This window comes from Lissotriton helveticus, chromosome 1_2, assembly GCF_964261635.1.
Source record: "Lissotriton helveticus chromosome 1_2, aLisHel1.1, whole genome shotgun sequence".
Classification (NCBI taxonomy): Eukaryota; Metazoa; Chordata; class Amphibia; order Caudata; family Salamandridae; genus Lissotriton; species Lissotriton helveticus.
In genome coordinates this window covers 6,670,521-6,696,629 of record NC_136058.1, presented here as the reverse complement: position 1 = coordinate 6,696,629, position 26,109 = coordinate 6,670,521, and the positions used below count along the sequence as shown (strand labels likewise).

The 26,109-nt window shown below is 46.8% G+C and overlaps 1 protein-coding gene across 1 annotated transcript in view; it reads left to right on the top strand.

The window, feature by feature from the left end:
• The window catches only part of EEIG2 (EEIG family member 2), a 494,462-nt gene that overhangs the window by 428,697 nt on the left and 39,656 nt on the right, over window positions 1-26,109 (top strand). The window contains exon 10 of the mRNA XM_078668430.1: window positions 14,059-14,128. Within this exon, the coding sequence (XP_078524556.1) occupies window positions 14,059-14,128 (70 nt within the window). The remainder of the gene's footprint in view (window positions 1-14,058; window positions 14,129-26,109) is intronic.

The window sequence follows — 26,109 nt, the reverse complement described above, 5'->3', positions numbered from 1 at the left end:
TATCAGCTATTCCACAGACCCTGCACCGTGGAAAGTACTGCTTCTGTATCTATTCTAAAGTTGAGGAATCAGAGGTTAGAAGTATCCATCAGAAGAATAAGTTGGAAATGCTATTTCTGGTTGCTGCTTTATCTAACCACAGATTCCTCACTACCTTCCCTCCTCTCCATTCTGTGGAATGGTCGCTTTTCCCTATTTTAAAAGGTCCCAAATTAGATATCTGCACACTGTTACTTCTGCGTCCAAGGGCACTGACTGAGTTCACAAAGGAACTGGCGTCACCACGCATAGGTGGTGCTTACCCATTGTGCAGCTCCATTGTCACTTCCGGGGTGGAACGAAGTCAAAGTAGAGACACACAGCGCCTCCTACCAGCACGCTGGAGCAGTTCTGTTTAATTATTCCAGATCCAGTCTTGGGCCATGGAATATTCTAAAAAAGAGAGGAATCTGTGGATAGAGTATCCACCAAAAAGAGCATTACTGAAGGTAAGTAACTTGTTCATCTAGCTTTCTCTGTAGAGATGAGATATTCTCCTAGGGGTTAAAATAGAGGTGCAGTCTGGAAATAACGATTGTAACAGTATATTAATTTCGACTGCACCAAATTACCCTAACCGTGATACATGAGGACTTCTTAGTCCTCAGGGTCAAACACAATATCTTTGTCATGCAGCCTGTGAATCCCAGAGGAACATAGGCCTCTGATTCAGATGATGCTGTTTTCTGACTCCATTTCCCTCGCCTCCCTTATTGTGCCATCAGATTGAAGTCGGAACTCTATAATTCAGCTTCCCTCTGGCAACCAGTCCGCCCATCTAACCCAGCCCCAAACCTTTCGTAAGCATGCTGCTCTATCAATCAATCAATCAGGTCATTTATAGAGCGCACTACTCACCCGTAGGGTCTCAAGGCGCTGGGTGGGGGGGGGGGGGGGTGCCGTTACTGCTCGAACAGCCAGGTCTTGAGCTTCTTCCTGAAGGAGAGGTGGTCTTGGGTCAGGCGCAGGTCGGTCGGGAGTGAGTTCCAGGTCTTGGCGGCCAGGTAGGAGAAGGACCTTCCTCCTGTTGTTGCTCTTCGGATGCGGGGGACGGCGGCGAGGGCGTGGTTGGTTGATCTGAGGAGGCGCTTGGGAGTGTAGAAGTTGATCCGGTTGTTGAGGTAGCTCGGGCCTTGGTCGTGTAGGGCTTTGTGCGCGTGGGTGAGGAGACGGAAGGTGATTCTCTTGTTGATCGGGAGCCAGTGCAGATCTCTCAGGTGTCCGGAGATGTGGCTGCGTCGGGGGATGTCGAGGATGAGTCTGGCCGAGGCGTTCTGGATCCGCTGGAGTCTCTTCTGGAGCTTGGCGTGGTTCCGGCGTAGAGGGCGTTGCCGTAGTCCAGTCGGCTGGTGACGAGGGCCTGGGTGACCGTCTGCCTTGTCTCGGTGGGGATCCACCGGAAGATCTTACGTAGCATGCGCAGGATGTTGAAGCAAGACGAGGAGACGGCGTTTACTTGTCTGGTCATGGAGAGGGAGGAGTCCAGGATGAAGCCCAGGTTGCGTGCGTGGTCCGTTGGTTTGGGTGCGGTGCCTAGGGCGGGGGGCCACCAGGAGTCGTCCCAGGCGGAGGGCGAGGAGCCCAGGATGAGGACCTCCGTCTTGTCCGAGTTCAGTTTCAGGCGGCTGGTCGTCATCCATTCGGCTACATCTCTCATCCCTTCGTGCAGGTTGGCTCTGGCGGCGGCGGGGTCGTTGGTCAGGGAGAGGATCAGCTGGGTGTCGTCGGCGTAGGAGATTATGTTGAGGTTGTGTTGGCGTACGATGGCCGCGAGGGGGCTCATGTAGACGTTGAAGAGGGTGGGGCTCAGTGAGGATCCTTGAGGGACGCCGCAGATGACTTTGGTGGCCTCTGACTTGTACGGTGGTAGGCGGACTCTCTGTGTTCTTCCGTCGAGGAAGGAGGTGATCCATTCCAGTGCCTTGTCCTGGATTCCGATGTTGCCGAGGCGCTGTACTAGGGTGCGGTGGCAGACAGTGTCGAAAGCCGCGGAGGTTCAGGAGGATGAGGGCCGCTGTTTCTCCGTTGTCCATCAGGGTTCGAAGGTCATCGGTGGCAGCGATGAGGGCGGTCTCGGTGCTGTGGTTCGCTCGGAAGCCCGACTGTGAGGGGTCGAGGGATCCATTCGTCTCGAGGAAGGCGGCCAGCTGTTTGTTGACGGTCTTCTCGATGACTTTGGCCGGGAACGGGAGGAGCGAGATGGGACGGTAGTTCTTGAGGTCGGTGGGGTCTGCTGTGGGTTTCTTGAGGAGAGCGCTGAGTTCGGTGTGCTTCCAGCTCTCAGGGAAGGTGGCGGTGTCGAAGGAGGTGTTGATGATGTCCCGCAGGTGGGGTGCGATGACAGCGTCGGCCTTGTTGAAGACGTGGTGAGGGCAGGGGTCAGTCGGAGATCCGGAATGGATGGAGTTCATTGTGCGGAAGGTGTCTTCGGTGCTGATCGGAGTCCAGGTGCGGAGGGTGGTGGTGGGTGGCGTTGTTGCGGTTGTGGCTTGCGTTGGTTGGTTGCTGAAGCTGTTGTGTATGTCCGTGATCTTGTTGTGGAAGTAGGACGCGAGGGAGTTGCAGAGGTCTTGCGACGGGGTGATGTCATTGTTTCCGGCGTTGGGGTTGGAGAGCTCTTTCACGATGTTGAAGAGTTCCTTGCAGTTGTGTGCGTTGTTGTCCAGTCGGTCCTTGTATGTATTTTTCTTGGTGGCGCGGATCAGTTGGTGGTGTTTCCGGGTGGCGAGCTTGAGGGTGGTCATGTTGTCCGTAGTTGGTTCCCTTCTCCAGACTTTCTCGAGGGCTCGACAGTTCTTCTTGGAGCTCTTGAGTTCGTCGGTGAACCATGGTGTTTTTCTGCTGCAGGGTCTGCTGGGTGGGGTTCTCAGAGGGGCGAGTTCGTCCGCGCAGTTGTTGATCCACTTCGTGAGGTTGTCGGCGGCCTGGCTTGGGTTCGCTGAGCTGGCGGGAGGGTGCTGGTTCAGGGAAGCGGTGAGCTGGTCGGCTGTGATCTTGTTCCAGCTTCTTCGGGCAACCTGTTGCTGGTGGTGGTGGATCGTCGTTCTTCTGAAGGTGAAGTGGACGCAGCTGTGGTCCGTCCAGTGGAGTCCTGTTGCGTGGCTGAAGGTGACGTCTTTGCTAGATGAGAAGACGGCGTCGAGTGTGTGTCCGGCGAGGTGGGTGGGGGTGGACACCAGCTGCTTGAGTCCGAGGTTGGCGAGGTTGTCGAGCAGGCTGATGGTGTTGCGGTCGCTGTTGTTCTCCAGGTGGAAGTTGAGGTCCCCCAGGAGGATGTAGTCGGCGGAGGGAAGGGCATGCGGGCTGACGAAGTCGGCGATGTCCTCGCTGAATCGTGTGCGTGGCCCCGGGGGTCGGTAGATCAGGGTGCCTCTGAGGTTGGTGTGGATCTGGAAGTGCAGGTGTTCAGCGGTGGTTAGGGTGTCGTCGGTGTTGGTCGTGATGCGGATGGTGTCTCTGTGGATGATGGCGATGCCTCCTCCCGTCTGGTTGGCGGTGCGGTCTCTCCGGATGATCTTGTAGCCCTCTGGGATGGCGATGGCGATGTCGGGGGCTGAGGAGGCGTTCATCCAGGTCTCGGTGAGGAAGGCAACGTCAGGGGCGGTGGTGTCGAGGAGGTTCCAGAGTTCGATGGCGTGTCTGTGGACGTAGCGGGTGTTGAGCAGGATGCACTTGAGGTGGTTGCTGCTGGTGTTCGGCTTGGCGGGTGCAGGGAAGGTCCGGATGCAGGTGAACTTACAGGCGTGGCAGCTGAAGGGTCCGTGGGTGTGCTTCGGGGCGGCTCGATGACATCCTGGGATGCGGCCGGTGTTGAGTGCGATGAGATCGGCGGCGTTGTAGGTTCGTCGGGTCGGTTTCCGTCGGTGGGGGCCAGGGGTCCTGGCACTGGGCGCGGTCCAGGCGCGGACGGGAGCAGACGGGCTTACCTTTGGCGCGCCTTCGGCGCACAATCGGCGCGCCCGCTGCGCGTCAACGCTGCGCGTTCGCACGGTCGCCATTTAAGGCGAAGTGCGCGGGTGGGCGGAGCAGCTGGGAGGCGGGAGCGGGGAGGGAACAGAAGGAAAAAAGGGGCGGGGTCGGCGGTGGTGGCGGGAAGCGGGGGGCGGCGAGGAAGGCGGGAAACACGAAGGCGAGCGGGCAGCGACTACGGGGGAAACAAGCACAAATGACAATCAATAACACGCTAACACGGGCAGAGCTACGTACTACAAGCACAAAAGAAGGTCAAAATAACACTTAGCACTGGCAAAAACAACGAGGGGAAAAAACAGGCACAAAGGATTGTAAAAACAGAACAGAGCAGAGCAACGACAGCAGGGTCAGCCGGCAGCGCGGCTGGCAGCGAGGCAGAGGGCACAGCAGGGGGGCACACGCAGCAGCTGGTGGCCGTGCGGCGCGGGGGTGTCCCACAAGTGGGTCACACTCTATGGAGTGCACTTGTCAGCTATTTTGTTACACAGGACAGTGGACAAAGCTTTTGGTTCAAAACCTTGGAAGTGCATAGAAGCTTACCGCTACGTTCCTACAGGACAACACTTGCAAGGTAATCTTTCCTTATAGCCGTATTTGAACTGCCATATTTAGGAAAGAGTGTTAGAGACTGGGCATTTCATGGTGTGCCCTGTTAATGTGAGCCTCGGAAAAGATGTAAATCAAGCCCAGTTTTTGTTAACTGTTCCATTTTTAAAATCTCTCGATAGACTTAGTAGGATTGCTTCCTAGGCCCTATACTGTCAACGCACACATATTAACATTCAGTAAGGCCTTTATCTTATGTAACATCGAAAAACCTGTTTAAAGCCATGTCGCAGAAGTCAACAGATTGTTTATGTAACTATGAAAACAATAAAATACTGTTTAAAAAATCCTCTCTACTCAGTCCTATTAATTGATTGATGTTCATCGCAGCAGTGATCTCGGAAGGCTGAATTAATTCTGGGTGTTTTATGCATATTGGTTTATGGTGCTGAGTGTGTCATTTAGTGCATTGCTGTAGACTCTCCGTGTGAGCTGAGGAGTTTTTTTTTTGTTTTTTGGGTTCTTTATTTAAGAAATGAGGTCAAGAGGATTTTGCGTGTTTTGCCGGTAAGAATGTATTTTACTATATGTACTTTTTTCATTCTGGGGACTGCTTTTTTAGGGCTCGGGCCTAGGCCTCCACGAAGTGGGGGGCGGAGCTTCCGAGCTCTTATGCGTTCAAAAAAAAAAAGACAGAAAGGGGTCCGGCTGGCACATTCCTTAGTTTTTTATGGCATCTGCCTAGTGATTCGTCTTCGCTGTGCTGTGTATTTAGTAGCGTTGACGTGATAGGCTATATGTAATTTACGCGTGCCCGATGTGGCATATTCTGTCCGAGAACGAGCACGGCAGAGTGATTAATCTTAATTAGGAGCTGTCAGAGTGCCCGTGTAATGCATTCCAGATGGTGTGAGTGCGTTCACCATTGCATTGCATGTATCATGCGCGCGTTTAACATTTACCTTTCGCGCACGGCAGTCCATTCATTTTAATTAGGAGCTGTCAGAGTGCCGCGTTCACGGCGGAGATAATGGAAAGAATTTTCCTGTAGCTTCAAGGGCAGTCACAGTTGATTTTTTTTTAAGATACCTCGCATACAAGCACCCTTGCCTCGCCAATCCGCGTGTCTTTTAAAATAAAACAATATGGTAGAGTTTAACAGAGATTTTCGCAATAAACAAAAACAGCGATGTAGATTGCGGCGTGTTTTATTTGCCATCACCTTGAGTTGATTTTTACGTACGTTTTTCTCACACACACAGTAGTGAGGATGACAATGCATATCTACAGGCTAGCGATGACAGTGCATATAGGCTAGCAATGACAGTGCATAATTACAGGCCAGTGATGACACTTCATATCTTCAGGCTACCGATGACAGTGCATATCTACAGGCTAGCGATAACAGTGCATATCTACAGGCTATCGATGACAATGCATATCTACAGGCTAGCGATGACAGAGCATATCTACAGGCTAGCGATGACAGTGCATATCTACAGGCTAGCGATAACAGAGCATATCTACAGGCTAGCGATGACAGTGCATATCTACAGGCTAGTGAAGCCAATGCATATCTACAGGCTAGCGATGACAGCGCATATCAACAGGATAGCAATGACAGCGCATATCTACAGGCTAGTGAAGCCAATGCATATCTACAGGCTAGCGATGACAGTGCATATCTACAGGCTAGCGATGACAGAGCATAGCTACAGGCTAGCGATGACAGTGCATATCTACAGGCTAGTGATGACAGTGCATATCTACAGGCTAGTGAAGCCAATGCATATCTACAGGCTAGCGATGACAGTGCATATCTACAGGCTAGCGATGACCGAGCATATCTACAGGCTAGCGATGACAGTGCATATCTACAGGCTAGTGAAGCCAATGCATATCTACAGGCTAGCGATGACAGTGCATATCTACAGGCTAGCGATGACAGAGCATATCTACAGGCTAGCGATGACAGTGCATATCTACAGGCTTGTGAAGCCAATGCATATCTACAGGCTAGCGATGACAGTGAATATCTACAGGCTAGCGATGACAGAGCATAGCTACAGGCTAGAGATGACAGTGCATATCTACAGGCTAGCGATGACAGTGCATATCTACAGGCTAGTGAAGCCAATGCATATCTACAGGCTAGCGATGACAGTGCATATCTACAGGCTAGCGATGACCGAGCATATCTACAGGCTAGCGATGACAGTGCATATCTACAGGCTAGTGAAGCCAATGCATATCTACAGGCTAGCGATGACAGTGCATATCTACAGGCTAGCGATGACAGAGCATATCTACAGGCTAGCGATGACAGTGCATATCTACAGGCTTGTGAAGCCAGTGCATATCTACAGGCTAGCGATGACCGTGCATATCTACAGGCTAGTGAAGCCAATGCATATCTACAGGCTAGCGATGACAGTGCATATCTACAGGCTAGCGATGACAGAGCATATCTACAGGCTAGCGATGACAGTGCATATCTACAGGATAGCGATGACAGTGCATATCTACAGGCTAGCGATGATAATGCATATCTACAGGCTAGCGATGACAGCGCATATCAACAGGATAGCAATGACAGCGCATATCTACAGGCTAGTGAAGCCAATGCATATCTACAGGCTAGCGATGACAGTGCATATCTACAGGCTAGTGAAGCCAATGCATATCTACAGGCTAGCGATGACAGTGCATATCTACAGGCTAGCGATGACAGTGCATATCTACAGGCTAGCGATGATAATGCATATCTACAGGCTAGCGATGACAGCGCATATCTACAGGATAGCAATGACAGCGCATATCTACAGGATAGCAATGACAGCGCATATCTACAGGCTAGCGATGATAATGCATATCTACAGGCTTGTGAAGCCAATGAATATCTACAGGCTAGCGATGACAGTGCATATCTACAGGCTAGCGATGACAGAGCATATCTACAGGCTAGCGATGACAGTGCATATCTACAGGCTAGCGATGATAATGCATATCTACAGGCTAGCGATGACAGCGCATATCTACAGGATAGCAATGACAGTGCATATCTACAGGCTAGCGATGATAATGCATATCTACAGGCTTGTGAAGCCAATGCATATCTACAGGCTAGCGATGACAGTGCATATCTACAGGCTAGTGAAGCCAATGCATATCTACAGGCTAGCGATGACAATGCATATCTACAGGCTAGCGATGACAGAGCATATCTACAGGCTAGCGATGACAGTGCATATCTACAGGCTAGTGAAGCCAATGCATATCTACAGGCTAGCGATGACAGTGCATATCTACAGGCTAGCGATGACAGAGCATATCTACAGGCTAGCGATGACAGTGCATATCTACAGGCTAGCGATGACAGTGCATATCTACAGGCTAGTGAAGCCAATGCATATATACAGGCTAGCGATGACAGAGCATATCTACAGGCTAGCGATGACAGTGCATATCTACAGGCTAGCGATGACAGTGCATATCTACAGGCTAGCGATGACAGTGCATATCTACAGGCTAGCGATGACAGTGCATATCTACAGGCTAGCGATGACAGTGCATATTTACAGGCTAGTGATGACAATGCATATCTACAGGCTAGCGATGACAGAGCATATCTACAGGCTAGCGATGACAGTGCATATCTACAGGCTTTTGAAGCCAATGCATATCTACAGGCTAGCGATGACAGTGCATATCTACAGGCTTTTGAAGCCAATGCATATCTACAGGCTAGCGATGACAGTGCATATCTACAGGCTAGCGATGACAGAGCATATCTACAGGCTAGCGATGACAGTGCATATCTACAGGCTAGTAAAGCCAATGCATATATACAGGCTAGCGATGACAGTGCATATCTACAGGCTAGCGATGACAGAGCATATCTACAGGCTAGCGATGACAGTGCATATCAACAGGCTAGCGATGATAATGCATATCTACAGGCTAGCGATGACAGCGCATATCTACAGGATAGCAATGACAGCGCATATCTACAGGCTAGCGATGATAATGCATATCTACAGGCTTGTGAAGCCAATGCATATCTACAGGCTAGCGATGACAGTGCATATCTACAGGCTAGCGATGACAGAGCATATCTACAGGCTAGCGATGACAGTGCATATCTACAGGCTAGCGATGATAATGCATATCTACAGGCTAGCGATGACAGCGCATATCTACAGGATAGCAATGACAGTGCATATCTACAGGCTAGCGATGATAATGCATATCTACAGGCTTGTGAAGCCAATGCATATCTACAGGCTAGCGATGACAGTGCATATCTACAGGCTAGTGAAGCCAATGCATATCTACAGGCTAACGATGACAATGCATATCTACAGGATAGCGATGACAGCATATCTACAGGCTAGCAATGACAGTGCATATCTACAGGCTTGTGAAGCCAATGCATATCTACAGGCTAGCGATGACAGTGCATATCTACAGGCTAGCGATCACAGAGCATATCTACAGGCTAGCGATCACAGAGCATATCTACAGGCTAGCGATGACAGTGCATATCTACAGGCTAGTGAAGCCAGTGCATATCTACAGGCTAGCGATGACAGTGCATATCTACAGGCTAGCGATGACAGAGCAGATCTACAGGCTAGCGATGACAGAGCAGATCTACAGGCTAGCAATGACAGTGCATATCTACAGGCTAGTGAAGCCAATGCATATCTACAGGCTAGCAATGACAGTGCATATCTACAGGCTAGCGATGACTGCATATCTACAGGCTAGCGATGACAGAGCATATCTACAGGCTAGCGATGACAGAGCAGATCTACAGGCTTCCGATGACAGTGCATATCTACAGGCTAGCGATGACAGTGCATATCTACAGGCTAGCGATGACAATGCATATCTACAGGCTAGCGATGACAGAGAATATCTACAGGCTAGCGATGACAGTGCATATCTACAGGCTAGTGAAGCCAATGCATATCTACAGGCTAGCGATGACAGTGCATATCTACAGGCTAGCGATGACCGAGCATATCTACAGGCTAGCGATGACAGTGCATATCTACAGGCTAGTGAAGCCAATGCATATCTACAGGCTAGCGATGACAGTGCATATCTACAGGCTAGCGATGACAGAGCATATCTACAGGCTAGCGATGACAGTGCATATCTACAGGCTTGTGAAGCCAATGCATATCTACAGGCTAGCGATGACAGTGAATATCTACAGGCTAGCGATGACAGAGCATAGCTACAGGCTAGAGATGACAGTGCATATCTACAGGCTAGCGATGACAGTGCATATCTACAGGCTAGTGAAGCCAATGCATATCTACAGGCTAGCGATGACAGTGCATATCTACAGGCTAGCGATGACCGAGCATATCTACAGGCTAGCGATGACAGTGCATATCTACAGGCTAGTGAAGCCAATGCATATCTACAGGCTAGCGATGACAGTGCATATCTACAGGCTAGCGATGACAGCATATCTACAGGCTAGCGATGACAGTGCATATCTACAGGCTTGTGAAGCCAGTGCATATCTACAGGCTAGCGATGACCGTGCATATCTACAGGCTAGTGAAGCCAATGCATATCTACAGGCTAGCGATGACAGTGCATATCTACAGGCTAGCGATGACAGAGCATATCTACAGGCTAGCGATGACAGTGCATATCTACAGGATAGCGATGACAGTGCATATCTACAGGCTAGCGATGATAATGCATATCTACAGGCTAGCGATGACAGCGCATATCAACAGGATAGCAATGACAGCGCATATCTACAGGCTAGTGAAGCCAATGCATATCTACAGGCTAGCGATGACAGTGCATATCTACAGGCTAGTGAAGCCAATGCATATCTACAGGCTAGCGATGACAGTGCATATCTACAGGCTAGCGATGACAGTGCATATCTACAGGCTAGCGATGATAATGCATATCTACAGGCTAGCGATGACAGCGCATATCTACAGGATAGCAATGACAGCGCATATCTACAGGATAGCAATGACAGCGCATATCTACAGGCTAGCGATGATAATGCATATCTACAGGCTTGTGAAGCCAATGAATATCTACAGGCTAGCGATGACAGTGCATATCTACAGGCTAGCGATGACAGAGCATATCTACAGGCTAGCGATGACAGTGCATATCTACAGGCTAGCGATGATAATGCATATCTACAGGCTAGCGATGACAGCGCATATCTACAGGATAGCAATGACAGTGCATATCTACAGGCTAGCGATGATAATGCATATCTACAGGCTTGTGAAGCCAATGCATATCTACAGGCTAGCGATGACAGTGCATATCTACAGGCTAGTGAAGCCAATGCATATCTACAGGCTAGCGATGACAATGCATATCTACAGGCTAGCGATGACAGAGCATATCTACAGGCTAGCGATGACAGTGCATATCTACAGGCTAGTGAAGCCAATGCATATCTACAGGCTAGCGATGACAGTGCATATCTACAGGCTAGCGATGACCGAGCATATCTACAGGCTAGCGATGACAGTGCATATCTACAGGCTAGCGATGACAGTGCATATCTACAGGCTAGCGATGACGGTGCATATCTACAGGCTAGTGAAGCCAATGCATATATACAGGCTAGCGATGACAGAGCATATCTACAGGCTAGCGATGACAGTGCATATCTACAGGCTAGCGATGACAGTGCATATCTACAGGCTAGCGATGACAGTGCATATCTACAGGCTAGCGATGACAGTGCATATCTACAGGCTAGCAATGACAGTGCATATTTACAGGCTAGTGATGACAATGCATATCTACAGGCTAGCGATGACAGAGCATATCTACAGGCTAGCGATGACAGTGCATATCTACAGGCTTTTGAAGCCAATGCATATCTACAGGCTAGCGATGACAGTGCATATCTACAGGCTTTTGAAGCCAATGCATATCTACAGGCTAGCGATGACAGTGCATATGTACAGGCTAGCGATGACAGAGCATATCTACAGGCTAGCGATGACAGTGCATATCTACAGGCTAGTGAAGCCAATGCATATATACAGGCTAGCGATGACAGTGCATATCTACAGGCTAGCGATGACAGAGCATATCTACAGGCTAGCGATGACAGTGCATATCAACAGGCTAGCGATGATAATGCATATCTACAGGCTAGCGATGACAGCGCATATCTACAGGATAGCAATGACAGCGCATATCTACAGGCTAGCGATGATAATGCATATCTACAGGCTTGTGAAGCCAATGCATATCTACAGGCTAGCGATGACAGTGCATATCTACAGGCTAGCGATGACAGAGCATATCTACAGGCTAGCGATGACAGTGCATATCTACAGGCTAGCGATGATAATGCATATCTACAGGCTAGCGATGACAGCGCATATCTACAGGATAGCAATGACAGTGCATATCTACAGGCTAGCGATGATAATGCATATCTACAGGCTTGTGAAGCCAATGCATATCTACAGGCTAGCGATGACAGTGCATATCTACAGGCTAGTGAAGCCAATGCATATCTACAGGCTAACGATGACAATGCATATCTACAGGATAGCGATGACAGCATATCTACAGGCTAGCGATGACAGTGCATATCTACAGGCTTGTGAAGCCAATGCGTATCTACAGGCTAGCGATGACAGTGCATATCTACAGGCTAGCGATCACAGAGCATATCTACAGGCTAGCGATGACCGAGCATATCTACAGGCTAGCGATGACAGTGCATATCTACAGGCTAGTGAAGCCAGTGCATATCTACAGGCTAGCGATGACAGTGCATATCTACAGGCTAGCGATGACAGAGCAGATCTACAGGCTAGCGATGACAGAGCAGATCTACAGGCTAGCAATGACAGTGCATATCTACAGGCTAGTGAAGCCAATGCATATCTACAGGCTAGCAATGACAGTGCATATCTACAGGCTAGCGATGACTGCATATCTACAGGCTAGCGATGACAGAGCATATCTACAGGCTAGCGATGACAGAGCAGATCTACAGGCTTCCGATGACAGTGCATATCTACAGGCTAGCGATGACAGTGCATATCTACAGGCTAGCGATGACAATGCATATCTACAGGCTAGCGATGACAGAGAATATCTACAGGCTAGCGATGACAGTGCATATCTACAGGCTTTTTAAGCCAATGCATATCTACAGGCTAGCGATGACAGTGCATATCTACAGGCTAGCGATGATAATGCATATCTACAGGCTAGCGACGACAGCGCATATCTACAGGATAGCAATGACAGCGCATATCTACAAGCTAGCGATGACAGTGCATATCTACAGGCTAGCGATGACGGTGCATATCTACAGGCTAGTGAAGCCAATGCATATCTACAGGCTAGCGATGACAGTGCATATCTACAGGCTAGCAATGACAGAGCATATCTACAGGCTAGCGATGTCAGCGCATATCTACAGGCTAGCGATGACAGTGCATATCTACAGGCTAGTGAAGCCAATGCATATCTACAGGCTAGCGATGACAGTGCATATCTACAGGCTAGCGATGACAGTGCATATCATCAGGCTAGCGATGACTGTACACATCTACAGGCTAGTGATGACAATGCATATTTATGGGCTAGCGATGACAATGCATATCTACAGGCTAGCGATGACAGTGCATATAGGCTAGCAATGACAGTGCATAATTACAGGCCAGTGATGACACTTCATATCTACAGGCTACCGATGACAGTGCATATCTACAGGCTAGCGATAACAGTGCCTATCTACAGGCTAGCGATGACAGAGCATATCTACAGGCTAGCGATGACAGAGCATATCTACAGGCTAGCGATGACAGAGCATATCTACAGGCTAGCGATGACAGTGCATATCTACAGGCTAGCGATGACAGTGCATATCTACAGGCTAGCAATGATAATGCATATCTACAGGCTAGCGACGACAGCGCATATCTACAGGATAGCAATGACAGCGCATATCTACAAGCTAGCGATGACGGTGCATATCTACAGGCTAGCGAAGCCAATGCATATCTACAGGCTAGCGATGACAGTGCATATCTACAGGCTAGCGATGACCGTGCATACACTCACAAGGAGACCACAGGCAGCTGAGGTGCAATCTTCTCCCACTCACAAGAACGACATCACAGACAGCAGCAGTGCAAGCTTCTTACACTCACAAGGAGACCACAGGCAGCAGAGGTGCAAGCTTCTCACACTCGCAAGAAGAACATCACAGGCAGTAACGGTGCAATATTCTCACACTCACAAGGAGATCACTGGCAGTACACACCACATGAACACACTCCATAACACATAGCAACAATACATTGGCATTTACAATGCCATTAGCTCAAACTCAAATAAAACCGAGCCCGATTGCATTTCTAATGCTTGTTATAATCTGTTATGAATGTTGTATTGATGAAAAGGTGTGTGCATGGATGCACAAATACTTTATTAATACACCATTTTTTTGTTTCCCCACAGAGGAAGGTTTGAGATTGTTTGTAGGACCTGGTGGTAGCACTGCTCTAGGAAGCCACCATTTACCAAACAGGTATGTTTGAAACATGACTACTAAAGTGATATTTATTGGTAATTTATTTGAATGTTGAGTATCTGTGACTTAATTTTTCTCTTGATTGAACACAACATTTATGTATTCACATATTGATCATTGATATATCTGGCACAGTAAAAGATGTACCTAAACTCACTTCAATTAAAATAAAAATAGCAGTGAAGCTATTGCCAGTGCGACAGTGCATTTGATGTTGGTTATGTAAGCCATTCCCAACATTTTCTCTTTTAGTGAAGCATTTTGTTTTGGGTCGATTGTGCCGTGGGCAGCAATGTAGGAACCCCAGGTTTCACACTCCTATTTTACTCTTCTGGAGTCTTTGGCATGTTACAGTAATAGCAGCTTGAGATATTGTGTAGAGAGGAGAGGAAGTTATATGAAGGTTTACTCTTTTTTTCTGTCAATCTCTTTTTAGCATTTGTATTATAATGAAGGCATTACATAATAGCTCTTCACAAAACAATAAGATGACTTGTAACTAGCAAGGATTCTAGAAATATGTTAGCCAAAACATTAAACATGTCCAGGTACTTTACATCTAACCCCTGCTGCCATGCCCAGAGCTTGGCAGAAGGACCAAGTCTGTGGCCTTGCGCTGCACCCAACCACCCAGGCAGACGGATAACCCTACAAGCTGTTGTCCATGTTCCTTCTACTCCTTAATACAAAAAAGGGGGAAAGCAAGATCTTAAGAGCACCACTAAGTCTTGCATGGCCAAAAGTACACTGAAAGTGTTAGGATGACTGCATTAAGTTTAGGTATGGCATCACAATGTCTTTAATCAATCAACTGAAGTCTAGGGAGGGTAAAGGATACCCAGTAATGAAAAGGCTTGGTGTACAGATATGCACAAATACTTCCCCACTCACTTTCTAAGAGTATTCAGCAAAAGGAAGCGTGCAGGTGATGGAGACCCCATGACGACTGTATATTATTGTGTCAGCCATAATGTGCATATGCAGTAGCTGCTGAAATTGAATGGCTGCAAAGGAGGCCAAAGGGGCAGCAGGTTTCTCTTCTCACCTATGTTCACTCAACTCTGTACATTTTGGAGGATAATGTTCCTCTCGTTGTTACTCAAAAAAACATAAACCTTTATATTAAACCTTAGTATTAAATACATTTTAAAATGCAAACCTACAGAACATGTTCATACCTGGAAACAGTACAGCAACATTTGCTCCCCACGTCAGCATAGGCCAACTGGGTAAGCTGCCTTGCAGGAGCACATTTGATGCCCATATATTAATAAATATTGTGTTCGAGGCATATGAGCTGCAGAATACATACTTGTGCATAGATCGCCATGTGGTGTTGGGCTCGGATGTTTGCAGTTTGTTGTTGTCTTGGAAGAAGTCTTTGTGGTCACGAGATAGGTGACTCCTCCCTTGGACGATAGTGCGCATGGGCATCGACTCCATCCTCAGATTGTTTTTTTCCGCCATCGCATGTGACGTGCTGCACTCTGGTTCGGTACCGTGTTCCAGACCTCTTTCGACGCGCAACCTATCACACTTGACGGTATTGTTTTGTTCGCAGTCTTTTGACGTGCACACTCCCAAACCCTCGAGTCTGGTCGTCGACGAATGCCGCTGGGCCTATCAACGCCATTCGGACCGAAGGCTAATGGAAAGGACTCCATTTAAAAAATTCAAAAAATGCCCCCAGTGTGGAGCTAAATTTCCACACAGTGACCATCACAAGGTCTGCAACCTTTGTCTATCACCAGAGCACAAAGAAAAGGTTTGCCAAGCCTGCGGCTTTTTTTCGATCCAAGAAAACCATCCGTGATCGCCGGGCTCGACGACACGTTATGGCGCAACAAGCCGCACCGGTGCCAGAAGACATTTTCGATTAAAGGCCTCGACGTTCGAGAGGCAGAGGATTCGGAAGAGCTCGAGATAGTCTCTGAAACTGACGACGTCGACTCCGATGACCACATCACTGCAGGGCAACAAGTGAGTACAAATATCCCCCCCCCTTGAAAAACTGAAGGCTCCGGTCAAAACTTTGACTCAAGGCCTTAGTCGAGACTGAAAGAAAGTTTAAGAAGCCCCGCCTCCGGGCCCGGCACCGAAAACAAAAGAAAAACCTTCTGGCAGCTCGGGGCAGAGCAAGCCACATATCGGTACCCAAAAACGCCGAACCCTTTGGCACCGAAACACCATAAGGCCTCGTATCCGGAAAAGCACCAAAAATCTTCGGATCTGAAGAAAAGTTCCGACTCGGCTCCGACTTTGAATCCAAAGTCTCACAAAGCTCCTCCTACATCTATAGACACCAAATTAAAGCCACGCTCGGAACCGAAAAGATCGGCACCTGAAGAAGAGAAGCAGGAAGAACTGTTTCGGCCAGATACTACAGATCCGAAACAAAAAACATTACATGTGGACCCTAAAGCAGGCCGTATTGTCAGTCTTCCAACAAAAAAGAGGAAATCTGATACCTCACCCACACCTGAGGTACCTATAAAGAAGAGAGACTTTGCAACCTCGCCCATAAGACACTCTTCTCCTAGCCTTCCTACTAAACCTTTATCTCCTATAAACTCTCCTATACCCTCGCCTAGATTTTCTCCATGCTCACCCTTACCACTTCAGGATGAGGATGATTTAGGGGATGGGGTGGACACAATAAGGTTCCTTTAGATGACCCTGATGATGACGATATTACCACACCACAGGGTACATGGGACAATTACGATGATCCCACAGATCTTCCAGACCTTCCTGATTCAGACCCATACCCATCTAAGCCATCATCCCCAGATGATAGTATAGGTTTTAGTCAGCTCATGAATAGAGCTGCACAATATTATGGCTTGGAACTACATTGCGAACTCATGGAAGAAACCCTTCTTACTGGACACTTTTGCCCAGTCACAAAAAGCAATACACACATTGCCAATGCTCAAAGGTGTCATTAAACATGCACCAGACATATTTAAAGACCCTGTCAGGACCAGTATTCTCAATCCCCGGATTGAAAGAAAATATAAGCCTGCCCCTAAAGATCCAGTATACATCAAATGACAACTCCCCTTAGATTCTCTAGTAGTATCCAATGCAAGAAACCCTGCAAATTCCCAAACATCTGGGGATGCACAACCCCCAGATAAAGATTCAAAATTGCTGGATGCATCAGGCAAACGAGTTGCCTCACAAGCAGCCAATCCCTGGAGGATAGCTAACGCGCAAGCACTACTTGCTAGAAATGACAGTGCTCACTATAACGAGCTTGAAGATCTTATCCAACACTTACCTGACCAGTACAAGGCCAAAGCCAACGATCTGGTCCAGGAGGGCAAGTTAATTACAAATGCATACATCAAATGTGCCCTCGATGCAGCAGACACTGCATCTAGATCTATTAACATCACTGTCTTACTCCGCAGACATGCATGGTTACGCATTTCCGGGTTTAAACAGGAAGTGCAAACAACTATTTTAAATCAGCCATTTGATTAAGAACACCTGTTTGGCCCAGCTGTGGACACAACTCTAGAAAAAAATGAAATAAAATACAGACACAGCAAAATCTATGGGAGCATTACAGTTTCAGCCTACACAAGGTTCCTTTAGTCGCTCCTTCTATAGGGGCGGATCTAAGAACCTTAGCACGTACACCACTTCCTTCTCCTACAAAAGTCCTACGCAAACATCCCCTAACGGGATATTTTGGGGGGGGGAGACAGAGGCAATAATAACAAAGGAAGAGGTCAACGTAACAACAACCGAACCTCCCCTACTACCAAACAATGACTTCCCTCCGCTCCCTCCAGACCATTCCTCTCCAGTCGGAGGAAGACTATCACAGTTACTACCTGTCTGGAACTCTATCACTACAGACAAGTGGGTAAAACAAATTATCCAGTATGGTTACTGCCTGGACCTTACTGCAACTCCCCCAACTATACCACCCCGACAATGTCCAAAGAACATCTAACGCTTCTCAAACAAGAAGCTCTATCACTTCTTCAAAAGCATGCAATAGAACCCCCTCCAGCATCAAGGCAAGGGGTTTACTCCCTTTACTTTCTCATCCCAAAAAAGGACAGTACTCTCAGACCAATACTGGACTTGGGACCACTCAACCTCTACATACAATCAGATAATTTTCACATGATCACTCTTCAACAGGTCCTCCCACTACTCCAACAAGGCGACTTCCTGGCCACTCTAGACCTCAAAGACGCCTACTTCCATATTACCATACATCCTGCACACAGGAAATATCTAAGGTTTGTAGTGGACAGTCAGGTACTCCCCTTCGGTGTGACAACAGCTTCCAGAGTCTTCACGAAATGTCTGGCAGTAGTAGCCGCCCACTTACGAAGACAAATAAATTCATGTGTTTCCATACCTGGATGACTGGCTCATAAAAGCCAAGTCATACAGCCAGTGTGTTCACCACACTCACCAAACAATTCAGCTGCTCCAAAACTTGGGGTTCAAAATAAACCTCACCAAATCCCATTTCCATCCGTCCCACAAATATCAGTATCTATGGGCCACAATAGACACTTTCAAAGCCATGGCATACCCCAATCCAGTCAGGATAGCCAGTATACAAAACCTCATCACAAAATTTCAGCCCCAACATTCAACACCAGCTTGAGTATTTATGCAGCTCATAGGGATGATGGCCTCTTGCGTTTTCATAGTACCTCATGCAAGACTTCAAATGCGTCCTTTACAAGAATGCTGAGCACATTAGTGGAGCCAGGCTCAAGGTTAACTTTCAGATCTGGTGTTGGTAGACAGCCGCACACATCGCTCTCTGCAGTGGTGGAACACACAAAACCTTTCCAGAGGGCGGCCATTCCTAGAGCCAGTTCCACAGATGGTGCTAACAGCGGACGCATTGCTCACCGGCTGGGGAGCCCATCTCTTAAACCATACAATTCAAGGCAGGTGGACCCCTTAACAAAAACTGCTCCACATCAATCACTTCGAATTACTAGCATTTTTTCTGGCATTAAAATCATTACAGACACATCTTATCAACAAAACTATCCTTGTCCGTACGGACAATATGACAGCAATGTATTCTATACAAAAACAAGGGGGGACACATTCTCTGCAGCTTTCTCAACTAGCTCAGAACACAGCAGATACACGAATGGGAACTTCATCCTCAAGTTCTTCACCCATTTTTTCAAATGTGGGGCCACCCAGACATTGATCTGTTTGCCACACACAAGCAAAATGCCCAACCTTCCAGGTATCCACACCCATTGTCCAAAAGCAATGCATGATGGATGAATTGGTCAGGCAGATTTGGGTAAGCTTTTCCACCACTCCCACTCATTCCATTAGTAGTACGCTAGCTGAAACAGTCTCTCAAAATGATCCTAGTTGCTCCAACATGGGCCTGGCAACCATGGTTCACAACACTCCTGGAACTCTCAGTAGTACCACACAAAAAACTACACCTCTCCCCAAAGCTTCTCACACAGAACCATGGAGAGATAAGGCATCCAGATCCAGCTCAACTGACCTGGCAATCTGACTCCTGAAGTCCTAGAGTTCGGTTACCTTAACCTCCCACTAGATTGTATGAACATCCTTAAAGAAGCAAGACACCTCACCACTAGAGCTTGCTATACAGCCAAATGGAAAAGGTGTGTTATTTACTGCAATAACAATAAAATTGGCCCACTAGATGCTTCAATTCAAAACAGTATTTGCTACTTCCTGCATCTACAAAGATGTAATCTAGAATATACATCCATAAGACTACATCTGACTGCCCTCACCGCTTACCTACAAAACAGACATGTGTCACTGTGTAGGGTGCCTGCTATCAAAGCGTTCATGGAAGGACTTGAAAGGATAATTCCACCTACAATCCCACCCTCTCCATTGTGGAATTTAAATATTGTCCTTACTAGGCTCATGGGCCATCCATTTGAACCTTTACACAAATGCGAATTGAAATTCCTTACATGGAAAGTAGCCTTTCTCATCGCTATCACCTCGCTCAGGCGAGTAGGTGAGATCCAGGCTTTAACCATACAAGAACCGTTCTTACAAATACACCATAACAAGGTGGTTCTCAGAACAAATCCAAAATTCCTTCCCAAAGTAATCTTCCCTTTCCATCTTAATCAGTCTGTGGAACTACCAGTTTTCTTCCCACAACCAGATTCTGTAGCAGAGAGAGCTCTTCACACACTTGATGTCAAAAGAGCTATACTTTATTACATTGACAGAACTAAACCTTTTAGAAAGACAAAACAACTGTGTGTAGCTTTCTCTCCACCTCATAAGGGTAACCCTATTTCCAAAGCTGGAATTGCCAAGCGGATAGTCAAATGTATTCAAATATGCTATCAGAAAGCAAAACACACATTAACAATTCCCCCTAGAGCACACTCAACACGCAAACTAGGGGCTTCTATGGCATTCTTAGGAAACATTCCCTTAGATGACATCTGTAAGGCAGCAACATGGTCTACGCCACACAACTTCACCAAACACTATTGTGTAGATGTGCAGGCAAAACAGCAGCTTCTGTGGGCATGGCTGTTCTTAAAACACTTGTTCAAACCACTGCAACAGATACAGGTCACCACCGCTAAGGAAGAATACTTCTATACAGTCTATGCACAAGTATGTATTCTCCAGCTCATATGCCTCAAACCGAAAATGCTACTTACCATAATGCATCTGTTCTTGGTATGTAGAGCTGCAGAATTCATACGCCCACCCACCTCCCTGGTGCCTCTTTCGGTTCCAGTGTTAGCTTACTTAGATACATTACACATGAACATCTTTTCTGTTTTCTTACAAACTCCATCATTTCCCTTCATGGTGAAAAACAATCTGAGGATGAAGTCGATGCCCATGTGCACTATTGTCCAAGGGAGGAGTCACCTATCTCGTGACCACAAAGACTTCTTCCAAGACAACAATGAACTGCAAACATCCAAGCCCAACATCCAAGCCCAACACCAGATGGCGATCTATGCACAAGTATGAATTCTGCCGCTCTACACGCCAAGAAAAGATGCATACTGGTAAGTGGCATTTTCCTTAGTATATAAAAATACAAATTGCAGGACCCCCCCCCACCCCTTCCACTCCCTTTCCCCCACATGGATTGGAGGCACACCGAAGTTATCTTAAAAAAAATAGAGCATTTATGGCATTTAATCTCATACAACAGAGTTTCTGCATATAAAGCTACTAACAAAATGTGCCCCTATGGCAAATCAGCCTTCAGGCATCCGGGATACATGTGAGACAGTAGTCCTTTGTTTTACGTAAATGATTTATGTAATGCCAATCAAAATAAATGTGAGCCAATTCAATATTTGTAACAAGTGTACTGATAAAGAACATTAACACATTTCTTACTATAGTGGAAAGATCAAAACCCATGGTATTCTAGTATTACAGAAAACAGTGCCTCCGAGTTACAACCTCTAAATTATTATATTGAACCTTTATTTCACCACTAAAGGACCGTAAGGTCCAGACCATCAGTTCTAGAGATTTAAGGGTAAACAGCAGTCACGCTGTAGTCCAGCCTTCAAAAATGGCAATGAATAATCTGTATTCTCAGAACTCTAGGGGAGACCACTCAAATAAGTGCACATCTGCCCAGACCACATATAGTTAGTAAGCCAGCCACTGTCACATACAAAAACAAAAAACAAGTCACATTGAGAAAACAGAGGAACACACAGAGAACAAGAAACTGGGTTAACACCAGGTAGAAAAAACGCAACAGAATAAATGCAAACATGAAAACTGTATCAGGATTGTACTTTTCAGAATTTCTGGCCTATGAAAATGACAAAGGTAAATCCCACTGTTGATGCAAGATAATGCAATGCAATCAACTAAATCCATGCACAGAGGGGCAGGCTCCCTGAAGCAAAGAAGTCTATCTCCGGCCCCCTCTGCACCGCTTCATCCAGGGGCCCTGTGGTGGTGTTTGCATCAAAGACGGTGAAAGGAGAATGCCACCCACACTCAAGTAGAGCAAGCCGGCTTCATATATGGCGCTTGCCACTGCAGATACGTATTTGGTGCACTACTGCACTGAGCACCACACCAGCTGAACTTCCATCTGTGCTCTTGGTGTTGTGCTTGAAGTGTCTCAGTTCTCGCTCCTGTAACTGTTGACATAGCTGGCATGTTCGCTGTTCATGCAGTGCTTTACATGAGCAGGTACTATCAGGTTCTCGGCACCTGCACTTCTTTAATATGGAAGGGATAGTACAGGCACTTCTCAGCACTGCTCCAATGCTTTTAATGGGAGAGTACTTGCACTTTTTAGCAGCAAACGGGTACTCTGGGACAAAGAGTACCTACACTTCTATTTTTCCATTTCAAGCACTTTGTATATAAATGATAAATGTTGACCTGAGAGAGTGGAATTTTATGTTCATTGTGTTTCCACCGCCCTTTGCTGCTGTGCCACTGTGGGAGTGCCGAGTGCCATTTCGAGAAGGGGCTCTGAGATATTGGTTTTACATCAGTCTGCACCATGCTGCTGGAGCTCAGCTCCGAATACTGTGCAGCTTATTTACTATGCTGCCTTTACGTGATAAGTAAAAACTTCCACGGCAGCTAGTGTGGCAGAGTTGGGGTTTGGCGATTGAGACATTTTTGGGGAAGTTTCTTCGACAATGTCACTGACATGTAGGAAGAACACTTCGACGCTTAATTTGTGCAGTTTCCCATGTGCACGTTTACTGAATAATGGCAATGAAAACTGCAAGCACTACTTACCACCTCAACCCACACCCATTTATTCTACCCCATGGTTCAAGGTTGATGTTTTAAGGTAACATAATCTGTTCAGTCTTTGTTTTCCCGCATTGAAAGTCCTACCTCATGAAGGACGCTTTGGAAATACAGTGAAGTTTGATGACGCAGTTCCATTGTAAACAGACATTTTCAGTTTCAGTCCTGTGTGGACCGAATGCTTCCCTCACTCACCCTGTTTTCCACAGCTACATTGCCACCAACCCACACCTTGTTGCTCAGGGAGAATTAGTGACACTTTCCTGAGGTAACAAAGTTACGGTTCCTGGTATATGTGAGAGCAGTCCGTGCCATTGCGCAGTCTCGTCCCACTCTGCTCAATCTTCTTTCAGTAGTGCTGGCCCGCCTGAGGCCACTCTGGTTCACTTGCAGTGGGGGAAAAAAAGTAGGGGAACTGTGGGTGGAGCATCAGAAGGCGGGATTAAAACAGAGGATTGGGGTCAGTGGGCGGAGTCAGAGGTGAGGCTAAAAAGAGCAAAACATACCGGTTTTTAGTATGTTTGGCATTTCACTGACCAGTTATAGCTTATAACGTTAGTTAATACAACCAATGGATACACGGTGATTTGAGGTTTAATATATTAGTTAATGACATTAAAATACATTTACAATGTGGGATACGTTTTCAATCACAGAATGTCCCAAATACGCTTATAAGAGGAGCCAGGTGCCGTTTGTCTCCGAGCCTTGCGGGCTCTTTCATCAGCACTTCTCCTCCCTTTTCCTAACCATTTCTGAACATAAAATGTGGCTTAAAATTCTATGACAGGAGGGCCCACATGTTGGGGAGCACTGCTGAGCACATCATTTTGTGCCCCCCGATCAATGCAAAATTGTAATCCTATGTTTTTATGTGCTTCATACAACATGTAATGAAGCCAGCATTAGATGCCTTCTGGTTTCCTGTCATTGTATCTAGAAATAGCACTCAAAAATGAATATATACACCTAAAACAACCCAGACCTGTTGGTTTTGCAGATGCTTTTAGCATTATCAGATGAGTGAGATACAATTAATATATTAGTAGTTTGTGTAATTACTACTCAAGTTGGTTAGCAATGAGAATTGCAAATACATCAATTCTGAAAATATGAGACTCAAACAGTGGTAGACGCAGTAATAGGTAGTGGTCCTCGGATTATGTTAATCAGTTATTTGCTATCCTTGAGACTACTGTCCTCTGCACTCATTTTTAGACACCTTAATCCTTTGTCTCTCCAAAAGCACTGTAGGTGTCTAGAAATACCACCCAACAGAGACTGCATGAGGAAGGTCAACCATGAATGGCAAAATCTCCTAGTTTGCAAATGTTTTCCACATAATTATAGCTCTGACATATTTTCCACATAATACATCATCTGCCGCATAATCTGATGGTTTTAACTAAAAATTTGTATGTAGCTCAAATGGATCAAAACACGTGACTGGTGTTGCTGTGAAGTAGAAAGCCCTTTACAAAGGTTGACTGGTCACCGTTCTCACTGCTGCACTTGCATGTTAAACTGGTATTATTGAGGCAAAAGCTTTGCAGAGACTGTAGGATGTGTAAAAAAGTAAAAATAATAAAGTATCAGAAAATGTACCTCACATTACGCTGCAGCCTTTCTTTGCTACATAATTTAGCCAACACTGCAACATCATTTTGTCGTCCATTGCTCCATAATTGCAGTGGCCCCAAAGCAGGCAGCACATGTTAAAAGTGCTTGTGCTTGTAGCAGAGAGACCGTGACGTTTGCGAATTTAGATGTATATATACAGGAATGGTGGCACACGGCATTGCAGCAAGTTCTTTTGCTATGCTGCCCTGTGTCACAGGGAAAGGGCAGGAATGCACTATATTTATCCAGTACGGTCCATTTCTCTCTTTTCCCCCTGTGGTGGCGCCGTTGCATCAGCCTAGTGCCAATGCAGGCACCCTGTTGAATGCAGGATTGTTTTTGTGCAAGAAGGATCACCTTCCTGCACAAAAACAATCCTGAGAGGCTTTTTCCTCTTTCTATGTGTGCTGCACATATAGAAAGTAAAAACAACTGGGAGAAATAAAGATATTTCCCCTTGTTATGCCTCCCTTGCAGAGGCGTAAAATGTTGATACATTCCCAGGTTTACATGTCCTTGTAAATCTAGGAATACATCAGAAACCATGGGAGTTGCATGGGAACACCCACTGCAATGCGTCCCTTGTGCTGAGGGAGGCAAAGCGGCGATTTGCACTGTGTCGCATTACTCCATATTTATAAAACCGTTCAAAGCCATGCAAAGTGGCTATGAGTGGCTTCATAAATATGTCTTGGAGATTTGCGTCATGCATTTACCACGTTCCGTGGTGCAAACTGGCTGCAAGGTCCTCATAAATATGCCCCTTAGTTTGTGTACATGCAGGGATTTTACTCATGACAGCAAAACTCTTAACATCAGAATAAAAACAGGCACTGGCTAAGCTACTTTTCTCTCACTGTTTATCCATTAGACACACTGCTAAATCCTGCGTCCCATAACTGGGTAACCGCACCTCCGAGGTCATCACGCATGACAAGGAAGCACTTCCCACGTGGGATCAAAACAAAGATCACACCCTATCAGCCACACAGCCTGCCAGGTGTGCCTGCGAGCAAGTGTTGCAGCACCCCCACACACACAGATTTGTAAAAGCGCTATATAAATGCTACAATGTTGCGCAATACTCTATTAGCGGGTTTCTTAGATTCGATGTATTCCTGTTTCACAGCTGGGCTGGGGAAGATAACATCTCTAGGAGAGAGGATGTAGCCTTACGGCTAGAGCAGTTGATGTCGAAGCTGGGGAACCGGGTTTGAGTCTCGACAACGGCGCTCAGCATCCTGTGATTCTGCGCAAATCACTTAATCTACCCATGCATAACAAAATTAAATGTGTCCTCATGTAACAGAACTGCTGCTATGTAAAGCGCTCCGATACCCGATATCTTCGGGTCAAGTTTGTGCTATATAAAACGCCCCCCCCCCCCCCCCCCCCAAAATGTTTTTTCAAAAACATTGATTTGACCAAAAACATTTTATGATGATAAGTAATAGTGAATTTCAGGTAAAACGGCACCGAAATTACACCGACCATATTTAAGCTTAGACACAATGCTCTACGGACTTACAAGCAGACCCAATTTGCAGTGCTAATGTTAGCATTACAGATCCCAGAAT